A 19,797-nucleotide genomic window follows, 5' to 3' on the forward strand; every position below is an offset into this window, starting at 1 on the left:
AACGACCCAAGGTTATTTTTTCATTGTACAGGTTCACGTGCTCACGGCTCATCTGGCGTTAAATACCTACGCGGAGCCCAATAGAATCATTCGGCCGAAGTCTCAATTGTATTGTATAACGGCAGAACGCGGCTGAAATAGGCGAAATTTGAGTAACCCTACTACTAAAAACAATAATACTAGAATAAATTTTGTTGCCTCGTGTTGGAAAATAGAAAATCAAAATTTACTAAACTAACTACATAAGTCATTAGCGAGTGTATATTGTTGAACAAACGAACCGTGTTCCGTGACGACGAAAATTGTTAAGTATTCAAGACGTCAGAAATAATTTAATGACAATAAATAAATAAAACGCGAAATTAAACCATAAAAGTAATATTTCACCTTTCGACTGCCATGTAGGTTTTTTTTTTATTGCCCTTGCAGGCAGACGAGCATACGGCCCACCTGACGGCGAGTGGTTACCGTCGCCCATGGACTTCAGCAATGCCAGGGGCAGAGCCAAGCCATCACCGGTGCCCTACGCGGCGCACTGAAGTAATTATATCGATTTCTATTATTAAGCGTCTGGATTGCCTAAACTTTGCATTCTTTTCTTTTCGATGTATGTTTTAGTATTTTAGGTCTCTTAGAAATAGATTCATTCTCAGTATCTTCGTATTCGTCTTTCCCAGAGTCTACTAGATATTCCGGCGCCTTAGTAACAGAAATCGACATAATTACTTCAGTGCGCCTACTACTACCTACATGGCAGTCACACAAGTTACCCGGATCGAATGATTCTTAAATATTTTACCCTACAATTATTACCATATTTCTGCGTATATATCTAATGCGTTTCGGTTTGAAGGGCGGGGCAGCGGTTGTACTGTTTAAAGTGAGACCTTACAACTCATGTCTCAAAGGCGGGTGGCGGCATTTACGTTGTAGATGTCTATGGGCTCCGGTAACCATTTAACACCAGGTGAGTCGTGAGCTCGTCCACCCATCTCAGCAATAAATAATAATAAAAAAGAGACAATTATGTCTTATTTTTCCATTTTTTAACGCCTCTACCGTAAGCAGAACGATTTCAACACACATTATATATTAGGTACACTTGTACCCAACAATGAGTGTCGGTCTACCGAGCAATGTATAGACGATCTGACTAGATAGGTAAGGTATAGGGAAGACCGAAAGTAAGATTGCCTCCCTAAGTCCTAAGAGAACCTCCAGATTGCCAAGGTCATAACTATAGCTTCTATGTTTTATAGACCAAGAGATCGCCCTACAAGAGCCCACAAAACAGTGACACTCAAACTTTCTCGCATTAAATTTAATGATGATTTACACTATTACCGTAAGAGTAAAATTCTCGTCTTCGAATTTCGGGCCGTATATGCTCTCGCCGCCGCTGCCGTCGCCGTTGACTATGTCTCCGCCCTGCACCATGAACTGATTAACCGCTGAAAAGAACAATAAAATCATCAGTTAGATGTTACGCAGCTACAAATTGAATCGAATCGGTTCTTTTGGAATTTAATCATTTTAATAATATCAACGTAACCATAAACATTTTGGAGTTGCTTTTAAAATGTTAACGATTACAACGGTATTTATACTACTACAGTATGTGATATTCATTTTTGTAGATGGAAAGCAAAGAATCGTATAGTCAACATTGTCGTGAATAGTCTGTAACCTTCGCTCTTTCACATTAGAAACGTCAGGGTCACAACAAGCATTTGAATACTCATGATTTTCTTTTAACCTCATTCTCAAAGTCAGTAGCTGCAAACGATTACGAAACTAGGGCCATTGATAATTTGAAAAAAAAAAAAAGCACAAAAAGCAGATTTGAATAGTTTTATTATTTCTTAGAGATACTTTTTTTTCTTTTTTATTGCTTAGATTGATGGACGAGCTCACAGCCCACCTGATGTTAAGTGGTTACTGGAGCCCATAGACATCTACAACGTAAATGCGCCACCCATCTTGAGATATACGTTCTAAGGTCTCAGTATAGTTACAACGGCTGCCCCACCCTTCAAACCGAAACGCATTACTGCTTCACGGCGGAAATAGGAGGGGTGGTAGTACCTACCCGTGCGGACTCCCAAGAGGTCCTACCACCAGTGAAAAAGGTTATCAATATAAACATTAAAAACATCACAATAAATTTCCCTAAATTTGTATACATACGTGTCTGTCTCATATCTATTGGAACGTAGTCTAATTCGACTAATCCGACGGACACACTAGATATATTACGAAGGCCGTTGACCTTTGCAGACACACCAAGGTCATGCCTAACACAATATCTTCATACTTGTCTATTCGATGTTAGCGAAACGAAAATTTTTACCTTAAATGAGTTTCAAATGATTATTTTATTCAAAGAACACATACTATAAGATAGGATTGGCAAATAATTTAGAACTTTTTTTTTTTAATTTCTATTCAAAGAATATATTATAAAATAGGATTAAGAAATAAATAGAACTTCTTTTTTTTAATTCCAATAATGAAATCTAACTTAGAAAATGTCGTCTAGCTAAATACTCGTAGTTAGTGATAAGATGGTTTTTAATATATTGTAATTTTCATTACATACAATAAATACTGCAGTCAACTACAAAAATTCTTCAAACGAGGCTTGTGGAGAGTATTGAACGGTAGGCAGCGGCTTGGCTCTGCCCCTGGTATAGCTGACGTCCATATGCCACGGTAACCACTCACCATCAGGTAGGCCGTATGCTCGTCTGCCTAGATGGCAATAATAATAAAAAATTCACTCTCATATTTCGGCCGCGTTCACAACGATATGTTCACAGTAAATAGACTGATTAACAAATATTTAGTTAGTGCGAGTTTTATAACTCTCTCAGAAGTTAACTCAATTTTTTATGCAGTTGGAGCAGCGCCCCTAGCGGCAGATAAGGGAAACTGTTCCGACTCCACACAAATTTGAGTTAACTTTTACGCGATCGAGAAGTTATAAAACGCGCACTAAGCACAATCACTATAAAAAAAATTACTAGTTACGGTTACGCTGGAATAGCCTCTCTAGGCTACCAGATTGGGTAGGGAACAAAAAAAAAAAAAAAATTCAATCATTGCAATAACAATCTATGACGTCCGGGAACAACTCAACACAGGACGGGTCAAGATACCGTCTAGACATTTCTTTAAAAAAAAACCCGTAAAACGCAAATAGTTTGTTTAATTTAAATAAACAATTTCATAAAAAAAGTAATTTATTACGAATTTTTGTTTACATGTTTGTTTAATATTCATATGTTAGTTATCTTTAATTTGTATCTCCGGTTTGACCGGTCTGTGAATGTGGAAAAACAAATAAACTGACGTTGCTATGTGAATTAAAAATAATACTAGAGGTCCCGCAGTAGTCGAAATTCGACTATAATTAATTGGAATTGTAAGTTTGTACACTATTATGATTGTATTTTATGCTTCTATAATTACAAATTTCGCCAAGACTACTCTATAAAAAAATATTAATAAAGACAAACCATATTAAATCTATTCTCAATTTGACAACAGACGTCAAGAACAAAAGTTTGACAATAAATAGTATACATGCGTGTGTGCGTCAAATACATGGTATATAGTGTGTGTAATGTTTTCATTACTAATTTAATGTATCTTTAACGCATTATTTTAAAAAAATATTAGCATTGTGCACTTCTTCTCTATGTTTTCTATAAGCGTAAAAAATTTCATACTCCTCCGTCCGCGCAATTTTCCTAAAAAGGGATACAAAGTTTTTGCTTCACGTATTAATATATAGATATTCACGCTAAGTGCAAACATACTTAGCGCGACGCTATAATCTATACTAATCTTATAAAGAGGAAAAATTTGTTTATTTGTTGTATTGAATAGGCTCCGAAACTACTGAACCGATTTGAAAAATTCTTTCACTGTTTGGAAGCTACACTATCCACGAGTGAAATAGGCTATGTTCTTATTAAAAAATAAATAGGGCTCCTTACTAAAACTCCAATAACGTTACGAAAATTAGAAAAATAATACAAAAAAAATAGATAAAATCAAATATTATTTAAATGAAAATAAAAGTTCATTAAAATAATAATAATTATTGAAACTACCTTTATAATTTTCTATTTTTACAAACCTGACTCAAATATAAGGGTTAATGTCTGTGTATTATAATTTTTTATTTTTGTTACAGACCCGAGCGAAGCCGGCCGCTAGTAATAATAATAAGTTTATTTCCACAAACTGAGGGCTTTATGGTCGCGATTCAGGATCAAGTGATTAATATAAAAACTTACAGAAAATTCATAATCAAAGACCCTAATTTACAAAATGATACATGCTGAAAATGTAATCATCATCAACACACTTGAACGTATGATAATTCACGAAGACAGCAAAGATGGTGGTACATGGTCGTGCATCACAATACGCCAGTAATTTCGCAGATTCATAAAGGAGACTGAAACGATTACATACATTTTTGGGCCCGAATGTAACGTGATAAAACTAATATGAATTAATAGATTCAGATTTATCAGTACCTTGCTGAAAATTATAAAAGTTTTCTCAATCTGAGAGCTGAGTTAATAAAGATTTAGTAAAAGTTAGGTTATGATACTATCTCTTTAAAAGAGCTGAATAATAACTTATTTAAGCATAAGTAAATGTTTATTATATCCATTGGGTAATCTTTTAAATGTCATACTAAGAATGAATATCAATGATAAATATCAGGTATGGAATATGGAATTGCTATCCCACAATTCACACAGCGATCCATAATTTCAACAGTATCCAATGCAACAATTTCAAGTCAAACGTGTGAGCGATCTTCGGTGTCCAGTGTGGAAGCAATTGTCGTACAAGGCTGGCAGAGTTGGAATCCGTAATAATAAAGCAGTGTTCATTGAAAATATAAAAACAGCCCGATAGATACACACTCTAAATGCGTCGAAGATACAAAACGAGTAGAGCAGAAAAAACCAACAAGCGCCAAAAAATAATTGTATAATCTATGAACAAACGTCATGTCAGCTTACTGTGACTTTTTGGCGGGAACGCGAGGAATGAAGTTGTGTGATTTGTTTTATTTTGTCTATTTAGTGTTTCTTCAGGTTTAAATGTGTAATAATGGTGGTTTATTAACTGTTTAATATCTGTGAAAGTGTACAAATGTGGGAAAGTGAAACAAAGCTGCTGGACGTAACTTCTCGGGTTCCTCCAAAAAGTCCACTGAAAAAATCTCAGTAAATGACCACCATTTTACTGCGATTATATTTCATCCCATATCATCTCATTTCATTAAATTCATCCCAGTTGATTAATGTCTCAAATTAATCATCTTCATTTCATTTCACTCCATATTATCATTTTTCATAAAATTAAGAATATAAAGTAAAATAAGACATGACTTAAAGGTCTTAGTTACCAGTGTTAAAATATGTTTATTTATTAATATCAAAATAATAAGTTTAATTTATACTAGCGGCATCTAGTGGTCACAATATGTACTAGTAGTGTACCATAGTCAATTACCAAGAAATAAAGTACTTCATTCTCAACCGTCATCTCATTCGTTTCAATAGGTTATGGGCCCAGTGCAAAAGTGTTTCAAATAATTTTATATAATTTTTTATCGTGTATCAGAAAATAAATTATAATGTCGTCAGGTAGTTATTTATTAAATGTGCCGAAATTAAAAGGACGCGAAAATTATGACGACTGGGCATTCGCAGCAAGAAACTTTCTTATCTTGGAAGGCATAGACATCGACGCCATTCCGGTTGATTTGAGTCATGCCGAAGACCGAAAAGCGAAAGCAAAACTCGTCATGACCATTGATCCCAAGCTATATGTGCACATCAAAAATGAAACCAAAGTCAAGGATTTGTGGCAGAAACTACAAAAGTTATTCGATGACAGCGGGTTCACAAGAAAAATCAGCCTACTTCGAACACTGATATCCATTCGACTTGATAATTGTGAATCCATGACAAGTTACGTAAGTCAGATAGTGGAAACTGCACAAAGACTAAAAGGTACAGGGTTTGAAATTAATGAGGAATGGATCGGATCATTGCTGTTGGCGGGGCTGCCAGAAAAGTTTGCCCCGATGATTATGGCAATAGAACATTCCGGAATTGCCATAAATTCTGATGTCATAAAAACCAAATTGCTTGATATGAGTTCTGAGGTAGGTGACCATGACTCAGAAATTGCATTATGGTCGAAACAAAAACAAAGGGTAGAACAAAATTTTAATAAAAAATTTGAAAAACCAACTTCAAATTACACGCAAAATGTAAAAAAGATTATAAAATGCTACAAGTGCAAGAAAATTGGCCATTTTAAGAATCAGTGTCCTGAATTGAAAGAAAAGCAAGTAAACGCATTTAGTGCTGCTTTTTTTCATAGTGAATTTAATAGGGAAGACTGGTATATCGACTCAGGGGCTAGTGCTCATATGACATCAAGCAAAGAAAACTTATTGCAAGTGAGAAAAGTACACGATATGAAGGAAATTATTGTTGCAAATAATATGACTGTGCCAGTAGTGTGTGCCGGAAATTCACAGATTACTACTGTTGTGAATAATTCTCAGTTTGATATTAAGGTAAACAACATTTTATACATACCTAATCTAACAACAAACTTATTGTCAGTAAGCCAGTTGATAGCAAGAGGAAACAAAGTTTCTTTCAAAAGTGATGTATGTTATATACATAATCAACGAAATGAGCTTATTGGAATAGCAAATCTACAAAATGGTGTGTATAAGTTGAATACAGTAAGATCAGAGAAAGTGTTGGCGGCAGCAGTTCAGACTACAGATGCAAAACAGTGGCACAGAAGATTGGGACACATTAATAGTAATGATTTGCAGAAGATGAAAAATGGTGCTGTAGACGGAATATCGTTTGATATGAAGGCTAATATAAAAAAATCCAACTGTCAAGTATGTTGTGAAGGGAAACAGAGTCGTTTACCGTTCCAATTACGAAACCATAGAAGTACAGAATTGCTAGATTTAGTTCACTCAGATCTGTGTGGGCCTATGGAGGTTCGATCGATTGGACAGGCAAGATATTTTCTATTGTTTGTTGACGATGCTAGCAGGATGGCTTTTGTATATTTTATAAAGGAGAAGAATCAGACTCTACAGCGTTTCAAGGAATTTCAAAAAATGGTTGAGAATCAAAAAGGAACAAAGATAAAAACATTGAGAACCGACAATGGAGGGGAGTTTTCTTCAGATATGATGGAAAATTATCTGATAGATAGTGGAATTATCCATCAGAAGACGAACCCATATACTCCGGAGCAGAATGGTCTCAGCGAACGTTTCAACAGGACTATAGTTGAACGTGCAAGATGTTTATTGTTCGAGGCCAAACTGGATAAAAGTTTTTGGGCAGAAGCAGTTAACACGGCAGTATACTTGAAAAATAGATCACCGGCTTCAGGTTTGGACCAAAAGACACCGATTGAAGTATGGACAGGACAAAAACCTGATCTCAGTCATGTCAGAATATTTGGGAGCCCAGTAATGATGCATGTTCCTAAAAATAAAAGATTGAAATGGGACAAGAAAGCAGTTCAATTCATATTAGTGGGGTATCCAGAGAATGTGAAAGGCTACAGATTGTATAACTTAGAAACTAGAAAAATATGTACCAGCAGAGATGTCATTGTAATGGAACCAGATACTACTCAAATAGAAATAAACGAAGGACAGATAGAAAAACAGCAGTCAGCACAAGAGGAAAGTTCTACTGAAGAAAGTGAAATAACATTGACAAATCAGGATGATCCCACTTATGTATATGATTCAGAAAAAAGTACAACTTCTACTGAAGGAGACTCTTATCAGACATTATCTGAAGAAGAAGAGCTATCTGAGAAAGAAGAGCCTCGATTGGTGGAAAAGCGTACCAGGAAACCTCCTGAAAGGTATGGTTTTACCAATCTTTGTATTTCAGATGAACCAGAGTCTTGGTTTGAAGACATAACTTATGATGAAGCTACCAACGGTCCAGAGAAAGACAAGTGGCAGCAGGCTATGTCTGATGAACTTCAAGCGTTTGAAGACAACCAAGCGTGGGAGATTGTTAAACAAGAGGAGGCAGATAGAGTAGTACAGTGCAAATGGGTGTTCAAGAAAAAGCTAGAAAGCAATAACAGTGTTAGGTATAGAGCTAGACTTGTAGCGAAAGGTTACACTCAGCAGCATGGAGTAGATTTTAACGAAACTTACTCACCAGTGCTTAGATACTCTACACTTAGACTTCTGTTTGCATTAAGTGTAAAATTTCATTTTGAAATCTTTCATCTTGATGTAGTTACAGCATTTTTAAATGGTTTTTTAACAGAAAATGTGTACATGTACGCACCTCCTAGCTTAAATTGTCCAAGTAATTGTGTTCTTAAACTTAAAAAAGCAGTTTATGGTTTGAAGCAGTCTGCTAGGGCATGGAATACCAGAATAAATGATTATTTAATAGACATGGATTATGTAAAGTCAGTTTCAGAACCATGTTTGTATAGTAAAAAATGTAAAAATGAGCAGATTATCATTGCAATATTTGTTGATGATTTTTTCATTTTTTCTAATAGTAAGACTATGACTAATGATTTCAAGAAAAAGCTAATGTCAAAATTTAAAATCAAAGATTTAGGTAAAATAAAAAGGTGTTTAGGCATGCGAGTGAAATATGAAAATAATTGTATCACCATTGATCAGGAACAATTTGTAAAACAAATTCTTAAAAAGTTTTATATGAATGATTGTAATACAAAAGATACTCCAATGGAATGTAATTTGAGATTAAATAAGGCAGAATGTGTTGACAAACAGTTTCCCTATCAACAGCTTATAGGAAATCTTATGTATTTGTCAGTATTAACGCGTCCAGATATATCATACAGTGTGAGCTATCTATTGTAAGCTTGTAAAATTGCTGAGGCATGTAAAGAAGCAATATATTTAAAAAGTATTTTATCAGATATTGTTGATTGTAATTATACTGTTGTAATCTACAACGATAATCAGGGAGCTCAAAAGTTGACGGAAAATCCTTTGTTTCACAAACGAACTAAGCACATAGATGTGCGCTACCATTTTATACGAGAAGCAGTTTCTAATAAGCTTGTAAAAATTGATTATCTGTCAACGTCTGAGATGCCCGCCGATATATTAACGAAAAGTCTAAGTGGTGCCAAACATAACTATTTAGTAAAATTATTAGGAGTTCAAAAAGTTTAAAAACGTCAAGGTCAAGTTGTTGTTCTTGATTTTGTTGTTAATTGATATTAGATTATTTTGATAAGTGGTGCTGTTAAAATATGTTTATTTATTAATATCAAAATAATAAGTTTAATTTATACTAGCGGCATCTAGTGGTCACAATATGTACTAGTAGTGTACCATAGTCAATTACCAAGAAATAAAGTACTTCATTCTCAACCGTCATCTCATTCGTTTCAATAACCAGGTCATAAAATCTCTTAAAAAAAAAACAGCTTACTGTCAAAGCTGTCATCAAAAATACAATCGATTTTAATCGATTTGAAATCGATAATCATATTACTTTGTTAAGTAATAATAGACTTTTTCATTATTTATGTATATAATCGCAATTAAATCCGGCGTATACCGCACTTGTATACAACAAGTATAAATCACTCATTTAATTACTTTGCATTAATTACCTAGTGCAATGTTTTTCTTTTCATAATCCTGTAATCGATTAATTAAATCGATCACACCGTTATACCGACAAAAACTAACTTTCTCATTTTTCTCCGGTTCCAGAAAGAGGATTGAGGTGATTTTTTATATTCTTATATAAAAAAATATAACAAATTTTTTAGACTACATTCCAAGTTATTACATTTTTGGCCCACAAGTTTCCGTCTCCTTTGCGCGGCATCGTGGAGGGAAATCATTTCCAGATACGGACAGAGTTACTTGGCAAACGTGATTATGGTATGGAAAATAGGGAGGGGTATACTTAGTGCGAGTTTTTGCCCACTGAGTTTCTCGCCGGATCTTCTCAGTCGGTCGCGTTTCCGATCCGTTGCTAGATTTTGCGAAACACGGCTCTTGCTAGGGTTCGTGTTAGCAACATCGTCAGGTTTGAGCCCCGCGAGCTCACCTACTAGTTAAGGTTACGCTGATATAGCCTCTCAAGGCTCTCATCTTAGGTAGGAAAAAAAAATCGATTTTTTTTTTACTTTTACGCGGTCGATAAGTTAAAAAACTCGCTCTAAGCACAAGAATTCAAATAGCGACCGATAAAATGACGGGACCATTTCAAATAAATCACCGGAGCATTCGCCGTGGATGACGCGATACAAAACCCAAAAGTCTATTCGTAGAATGGTCTCAAAAATTTAATTAAGTAAATATTCTGATATACATTTATAATGAACTAGCGACCCGCCCTCGCTTCGCTTCGGAAACATTAAAACACACATGAAACCAAAAAAACAAAATAAAAAAATAAATAAAAATTTAGCCTATGTTCATCAGGGACAATGTCGGCTTCTAATGGAAAAAGAATTTTTCAAATCGGTCCAGTAGTTTCGGAGCCTATTCGAAACAAACAAACAAACAAATCTTTCCTCTTTATAATATTAGTATAGATACCTATAGAAGTATAGATTATAACGCTCCGATTAGATCTGGTTCGATTAATCGTTCGTGTAAAATTGCGACGTTATTTTATCGATATGTCCATTTCGATTTTAAGCTATTATTTCGTTTCATTATTGTTTTTATTTTTATAAACTAAACGATTTGATGAATTAGCTTCTCAGGTGTGCACCGACATCTATTTATAAACGCATGTTGGTTTCTTCGTGAACGTTGAGTTCGTGCTCATTATTCATGTGACAAGTTTAAGTTTTGCACACCCACGTTAACTGGTCCCGTGCTAAGTTCGTAAAGAACTTGTGTTACAGGTACCAGATAACGGAAATAAATGTAAGATTTTTATTATACACGTACATAAATTTAATATACATCCATAACACGTAAAAGACATCTTATATTTATCATACAAATATCTACCCTTGGTGGGATTCGAACCCGCGACCCCCTTGTGTAGTGACTATGTCACTTACCACTACACCAGACGGCCGTTGGTCTTAAAGTCTTAAGTGCCTACGGGGGTTCATAAGTTGGTCTTTAGGTCAATTGGTCTTAAGTGCCTACGGGGGTTTATAGATATCATAAACGTAATTACCGCCACATACCAGATGACAGTGACATTGATGACAGCAGAGTGTCATCACTGCTCGTGAGAGGAGGCGGGCCACAGAGCAGTAGCAGCAGGACAAGCGGAGTTCACACAAGAATGCACGCGGCTACTAGCATGGAAGACACACTGCCCTAATGGTCTATAAAACTTGTACTCATACTATGATTCAATTCTCAAAACACGGATCCGTCCGTGGAAAAAGTCCAAAAGTAATACCGGAATTTTAGATTCCTTTCAGAGTCCTAGTATAGAGGATGGAAGAGCGCAATCACTCAACCTCCACCATAGAGCAGAGTTATAGGAAAAACAAAAAGTTACCAATATACCGGCAGTTTTCAGACTATACCGTGATTTGACTCCGTGGGACTTTTACCAAGTTTTCTCATGCGCGTTCACGAATAACTTCGACTATATAAATGTATCTACAACATCGTATTATAAGTTAAAACTACAAAATGGAACCGCGGGCGCTCAAAGTATTTAGTGAATATAAAATTTCGCGTGTATACCTAAGCTACAAAATATTTCAATTTGTTCGATTTTAAACGAAATTTGACATTTATAGGTGTACATCAACGAATCAAACGTTCGTTTACCAGACATGAAAACTTTATTACATTACATTTTGATGATTTAAATAACAATTTCTAAGCAAATCGGTTAAAAAATTAATTTATACTCTCGGTTTATTTAACATTTACGATAAATTTAAAACAAAATACCTTATTAGCAATCTTTCTCTATCGATCTTAAAATAACGGATCCGTATTTGGCACACAATTATGATAATTGGAGTAATTTTGAAAATTTATATAAAGCCATTTCGGAATTAACTTTTGTGATTCGAGCTGGCTTATCAATTACTCTGAATGTTTTAGAAACTCATAATAGCTATGGAATATAATAATAATACAGCAAAGAGGTTCTTGCCTTGCCTTTAAAAATGTTAAGCGTCGTACAAAAAGTATTGCACAAATCAGTTTGAACCATTTTAGGTTTGTCATTCGACTTTCATGACTAAGTCTACGGGCACGAAATTTGCGATGGCTGAGCGATGGCGGCAGCGGGGCGACGCGACACGGAGCGGGTAGGCAGCGATATCTCGCGCGGGCACGAAACAAGCTGGCGGGCAGTCGCGCTTGAGCAGTGTTGTGCGAATCATGAGTTTACGTCGAAGAGAACTATTGGAGCCTAGTCTCCTATTGAGAGAATTATTATTACCTAGAGATGGTGTTCATCCAATAAATCAACGAAGACGCAATTTGGGAGAATTTTCTACGCTTTATTACGAGCTAAGGTGTCATTCAATGAAATTTTAAATTCCTTTTTAAATTATAAATTCCTCATTATCAATTTCCATTACTAAAATAATAACTGAACACAACACTGTGTACCCGCGCAAGCGACGAAACCAAAGTAGTTTGTTCTCGTCGCTTCCGCGTCGCCGTCGCCCCATCATCGCCCGTACATCGCTCGATCGCCCCGCTCCGCCATCGCCCGTTTCGTGCCCGTCCCCATACTGTGCAATGCTTTTGTATATGTCGCAGGCAATTTGTATGATTCCGCCGTTTACAAACGGCGTCGTCATTATAAAAACGCTCGCCGTTATGTAAAATGCCGAAGGCAAAATGATAACTCGTTCAATTGTTATAATTTCGACATTGGTTGTAGTTTTAGGGTGACCATAATAAAATGTAGTTTATAATAATTATCAGCCTTTATTTCCGCAATCAAGTACTAATGAAGATTTCAAGTAAGACTAAATTATGTGCTTTGATTCTCTTGAAGTACTGGCCTAGTTAAAATATTTAAATAACAAAACAAAATTTAAATGACAATAATAAAACTTATATGGATAATATGACACTTTCAAATAAAAACAAACAGGTCATTTATGTAAAATCATATTTTGTAGTCTGAAGTATTCATCATTCTTAGAAGACATTTCCCTAAATTAGTAAATGAAGATTATTTAAAAAAATTACATTTCTTGATTTATTTTTAAATAAAAAGTAACAATAAAATGTATATTACTTATTTGCGCATGTCCCATTTCATGACTAAAAAACACCAAGGCATTATAATATTTAAGTTACAAAGCAGATAAATTGACATAACGATACGAATAAATCGATCGCTTTTCTCTCAATAATAATCCTTCATTCAATCTATCCTTCATTTGATACTGAATTTTGTCTCGACCACCATGTCCGTAACCTCTATGAATCTCTAACAATACATCGTAATATTCTTCTAACGGTATTACACGAACGGTTGGACTGCCAAGGCTATTCCTTTTTAAATAAGGCAGTCCAATTCACTGATGCTCATAACCTCGTATTTTTTTGACCTGCAGGAGTCCTCCGGGAACCAGATTCTGTGGCCACCTTAGCATTTTTTAGGTGCCGGATAACCTCAAAAATTTTACTATTTGTCAAAAGCTTTTTTACAGCTTCCGTTTGAGAATTGTATTTTTTTTTTAATTCACTATAATATAAAGCTTTAAAATCTTCTAAAATGTCTTCTCCACACGAAATATTTGCAGTTTTCAGTTATTTTTTGAGACACAAAATGACGCCATTGTTATTGTTTTGATCAACAGTGGCGCGCGTGGTAAAAAAATGAACTAAATACTTCAATTTGCCGCGGCATTATGAAAACGGCGTTTGAATTGTCGATGTTATGTTGTGGCATATTATAAAGTGACACGGCAATATACATTTTGCCTTCGGCATTTTACATGATGGCGAGCGTTTTTAAAATGACGACGCCGTTTGTAAACGGCGGAATCATACAAATTGCCTGCGACATATACATCGCCGTCGCGCCGCTGTCGCCATCGCTCGGCCATCGCAAGTTTCGTGTCCGTAGACTAAGTACTGTACCACGAATGTTTAGACGAAGAAACATTTTTATAATCCATATTTCTTTTATACAATAGCAAATACCAAAAGTCGATGACACTACAGTCTTTTTTTTTATTTAGGAATTGCTGGCGTACCGAAGGCCTTTCCAGTTTCACCAGGACCGTTGGGCGAGCAAAGGTTTAGCCAGGAGGGGTGTGATTTGCTAACAGCTGCCCGAGCGCCTCCGAGGAGATCTAACAACTCAAGGGCAGCTGCTTCGCGAATGAATTTAATACCGGATCGGAATTGCGAGCCGTTGAGAAGACCCGGTGAGAAACTCAGCGGGCTGACGTATGGATAAGTTTCACGTGGGAGTGTTTGCCGAGTTCGACGAGTACGGTTAGCGGGGTCCCTAAGCCTGCTCCTAGTGTTAGAGCTTTTGAACTAATCAGGGTATTAGACTTCACTTATAAAATGGAGTTATAAGTTCACGAATATCGCCGTCTTCGTGGCCTAACGGATAAGACGCCCGGTGCACTCGTATCGAGCGATGCGACTGGACCGGTGTTCGAATCCCACGGGCAGGCACCAGTTTTTCTAATGAAATACGTACTTAAAAAATATTCTCCAATGACTTCCACGATGAAGGAATGATATCGTGTATAAAAATCGAACCACAAAAAATTTTAATTTGCGTAATTACTGGTGGTAGGACTTCTTGTGAGCCTGCAAGACGCGGGTAGGTACACATCACCCTGCCTATTTCGGCCGTAAAACACTAATGCGTTTCGGTTTCAAGGGTGGGGCAGCCGTTGTACTACTGTCCTGTAAAACCTTAGACTTAGAACTGGCCTCATTGACACGGTTGACGTCTACGGGCTCCGTTGACCACTTAACATTAGTTGAAGCTCGTACATCTATCTTAACAATAACATAACGATTAAAAAGATGATTTCCTTTTAGTTCGATTAGCTGGGTTTTTTTCTAGTTTTTCAAATTATCGTTCTGTTTGCAAATAATCTAGATTCATATTACGTAGCACTGTCCGATTCCATCGTTGTATGTTAGCATAAGACCTTGTACCGACCACGGCGTGATCATGAATGAATAAAAGGCTGAATGGAGCGTAGACGACTTCCACAATACTTTATTATCAATGCTAAATTCATCAGCAAGTGGCGCTTGTGTTTTTTTTTTTTCATTACCAAAATATTCGAAGACTTCCGTTTTAAAAAAAAGTTGACACTTTTGACAAATTCGATTTCTGGCTGATTTTATTGCTTGTCCAATTTGTATTGACATCATAATTATTCACTTATTTTTATAAATTATATAATGCTTTTATAAATCACTAGCTGTACCCGTCCGCTTCGCTGAGCATTTAAAATTAACATTATTATTGGTCACCCCCACAAAAATTCTCATTATTAACGCCCCCGCAGCTGGTGTAGGGAGTCCAACACTCATATAAATATTAGCCTATCCATTAAGTACATGTATTTTCTACTTGGATACCAAATTTCAAGTCAATCGGATGCATGGTTCAGTAGTTATAACGGAGCATCCGTAAAAACCACTGTAGATTTATATATTAGTATAGATATTCGCTTAAGGTAATTTAGGCTTGTATCAAACTATCAATTCTTACTGTTTATCGTTTGAGGAGGGAGGCAGCCATGATTTTATTTTTATATTTGCCTGCAAATGTATTTTATTGAAAATGATTTTTTTTTTTTCTATCGCATCATTAAACATGAACTGGTACCACCACAGTTTTCATTCTAGAAAACGTTTCTATTTCAGCCTTCGTATCTACAAACATAAATTAGACTAATGTCTAACCAACTAAAAATTAGAAAAGTCTTTATGAAATCCGTATGTCATTACATTTAAAACATACGATTTTAATTTAGAAATTTTATTCATTCAATTAATGTAATTTTTTAATGTGTCAAGTGATCTCGTCGTTCCTGGGGTCTCTTCCAGATGGTTATTGATTACGGTTCAGATACTTTTATATCTGATTTGTTCCCATAGATATCTCACTGAATTTCTCGCCGGATTTTCTCAGTGGGTCGCGATTTCGACCTGGTGGTAGATGCTGAGAAGTACTCTTTCTAGGGCTGATGTTAACTAATTCTCTCAGGTTAAGCCCCTGAGCTCATCTACCCGCCTGGACCTGGCTGGAATAGCTTCCTAAGCTACCGGCGAATAGGTAGGGAAAAATAGCAGTGTGCTTAGTGCGAGTTTATTAACGTTCTCGATAGCGTAAAAGTTAACTCAAATTTGTATGCAGTTGGAACAACGCCCCTAGCAGCAAACGTACGCAAACTTTATAACTCCATACAAATTTGAGTTAACTTTTACATTATCGAGAACGTAAAAAACTCGCACTAAGCACACCGATTTGTTTCTTTTTAATGAAATTCATAAAGAAAACCAAACAAATTTCCATTTTGACATGCACATCAACGTCACATTTAGAATTAGGTGCAAATTAGGTGTTTTTATTAAGTTTGTATTTAATTTACAAAACGTGGTTTATAAATTATACATTTATATTGAGTTATATGTGGTTTATCTGAAAATTCACGCTTACTCAATCGGACAATCAACAACCAGTTTATTATTCCATTCTTATTTATAGCAATAATGTTATTTATAAAATTCTCATGTCGCGGTGTTTGTTGCCAAACTCCTCCGAAATGGCTCAACCGATTCTCATGAAATTTTGCGTGCATATCGGGTAGGTCTGAGAATCGGTCAAAATCTATTTTTCATACCCCTAAATGTAAAAGGTGGTCCACACAAAAAAAAATATCCTAGAAAAATTGTATATGGCAAAACATCGTTTGTCGGGTCAGCTAGTGATATTATAAATTCGATAGCTACGTTGACCCAGTGATTAGTGATCTGTACTACTACTGTGCCTCGGGGTTTAGGTTCGACTCTTGCTCACATTGATTATCTAGAGTGTCAGTATCCTAGCCAAATATAATCAAATTAAAATTGATTTTTTTTATCATATTTACTCGGAAAAACGGCGCATTGTATCGATGTAATTTACTATGATTTTGATGTGTCTATTTCATTAAATAACTTTAAAAAATGTCAACATTTTTAATAAAAATTATCATTATTTAATAATATATTAGATATTCATGCTTAGAATTTTATAATTATGTCGATAAATTTATGTTTATAGACATTTCATTAAAATTTGCTAACACTAGCCTTAGCAAGAGCAGTGCTTCGTAGAATCTACCAGCGAATCGGAATCGCGACCCACTGAGAAGATCCGGCGAGAAACTCATTAGATGATGTGTTTTAATGACCGACCAAGCGCTCTTTGATTCAGAACCAGCAGCCCGGCCTTGGGGATGCGAAATGAAGGTTCAGCTCAGAATATACTTTTTTTTCCTACCTATGCTGATAGCCTAGAGAGGCTATTTCAGCGTAACCTTAACTAGTAGGTGAGCTCACGGGGCTCAAGCCGGAGTGGTGCTAACACTGGCCCTAGCAAGAGCAGTGCTTCGCAGAATCTACCACCGGATCGGAAACGCGACCCATTAGGAAGATCCGACGAGAAACTCAGTGGGATGTGTCTGTGGGTTAATTCGCTGGTAGAGTCCTTCGTCGCAAGCGACGGGTTCGACGAGGACGGTGACCGGTGCTTGTGATGAATACACAAGAGCTGTCAAAAAAGGATAAGCACAAACCTTTGCCCAATGAGTTACCAGCAAACGATCTTCTGTTATCTTAGAAGAAACATAATCTAATGTCCGAGACAATATAAATTTGTTATACTCGGCACCAGATAATAGACTCAACTTCGTCTTACTTCACTGGTGATAGGACCTTGTGAGTCCGCGCGGGTAGGTACCACCACCCTGCTTATTTCTGCCGTGAAACAGTAAAGCGTTTCGGTTTGAAGGGTAGGGCAACCGTTGTAACTATACTGAGATCTTAGAAATTGGTTCCATCTCAAGGTGGGTGGCGCATTTACGTTGTAGATGTCTATATAACCATAGACATCCACAACGTAAATGCGCCACCCACCTTGAGATATAAGTTCTAAGGTCTCCGTATAGTTACAACGGCTACCCCACCCTTCAAACCGAAACGGATTACTGCTTCACGGCAGAAATAGCCAGGGTGGTGGTACCCACCCGCGCGGACTCACAAGAGGTCCTACCACCAGTAATTACGCAAATTATAATTTTGCGGGTTTGATTTTTATTACACGATGTTATTCCTTCACCGTGGAAGTCAATCTTAATGTTATTTCGTATAGCAGCCGATCTTAACGTGTTTCGATTTTTCAATTTAATTTTAACTATATATAAACGAACTCGCAAATCAAGTTGCAAGAATCAATAAAACATCCATTAGCCTGCAAACAAGTTATGCAAAAAAACACGTCCGTCCATAAAATGGTTTTTCATCCCAAATAATTCCATAACAATTAAAAATACAAACTCTTGTGTTGTATAATGTATTTAAAATTATGCTTATTTTGCTGATGAAGATATAATTATGAGGCAATAAAACATATAATTATAACACAAACAGATGGTCCTCTTTTTGTATTTATGACGGCGTGTTTTCTACACGCAGACGATCGTCGGGTCGACCCAGTAGGATATCTGGAAACCATGACCACGCCGTAATGCAAATATTGTTGAACACCTTGAGAAGTCGAATACGCAATTACTAGTGACCAGAATAACATAATTAATATGCAGCTACGTGATTTATCTAATCGCCGCGTTTTATTAGATATACACATGAGATTTTTTCAAGTAAATCCACCAAAGCAAAGATCGTATCGTGCAAAAGATGAAAAAAACTAAACAAAGAAACACAACAAAAAAGTATAAAGTCACAAGTATTTGATTTACAAATAATAATATGTTTATTACTACTACTAATTTCTTATATACAGAAATAGTGTGCTAAAACTACATTACATAAGTGACAAACTTCCAATAAAATACATACTTAGTCTGGCCATAAATACTGTTACAATTAAAAATAAACAAAATATTAAATTTGAATTTGAAATCTGCCATTTTTATGATTGCTCATTGAGTTTTCTCATTTTGGCGCCAATACATTGTACAATATTTTGCGATATTAAAATGGAGTGGGGTGATAAAGAGAACCGAATCGCTGTGATTGCATTACACAATGTAGGTATGGAGCCAAATGCAATTTTTAAAACTCTCCATACGCTTGGTATTAGTAAAATGTTTGTGTACCGGGCTATTAATAGGTGCAATGAGACCTCCTCTGTTTGTGACAGAAAAAGATCTTTCCTGGTCTTTCCTGGATCTTTACTGGTCCTGGTGGTAGGACCTCTTGTGAGTCCGCACGGGTAGGTACCACCGCCCTGCCTATTTCTGCCGTGAAGCAGTAATGCGTTTCGGTTTGAAGGGTGGGGCAGCCGTTGTAACTATACTGAGACCTTACAACTTATATCTCAAGGTGGGTGGCGCATTTACGTTGTAGATGTCTATGGGTTCCAGTAACCACTTAACAATAGTTGGGCTGTGAGCTCGTCCACCCAACTAAGAAATAAAAAAAAATAAAAAGATCTGGCCGTCCACGTAGTATTCGTACGAAAAAGGTGGTCAAAGCAGTAAGGGAAATAATTCGAAGAAATCCTGTCCGAGGGCAAA

General features: G+C 36.2%; 1 protein-coding gene across 1 annotated transcript in view; it reads right to left on the minus strand.

The window, feature by feature from the left end:
* Positions 1–19,797, minus strand: part of LOC101741904 (peptidyl-prolyl cis-trans isomerase D) — a 49,454-nt gene that overhangs the window by 19,632 nt on the left and 10,025 nt on the right. Inside the window, exon 3 of the mRNA XM_038015458.2 lies at positions 1,345–1,451. Coding sequence (XP_037871386.1) covers positions 1,345–1,451 — 107 coding nt within the window. The remainder of the gene's footprint in view (positions 1–1,344; positions 1,452–19,797) is intronic.

Source organism: Bombyx mori, chromosome 14 (genome assembly GCF_030269925.1).
Source record: "Bombyx mori chromosome 14, ASM3026992v2".
NCBI classification, from domain to species: Eukaryota; Metazoa; Arthropoda; class Insecta; order Lepidoptera; family Bombycidae; genus Bombyx; species Bombyx mori.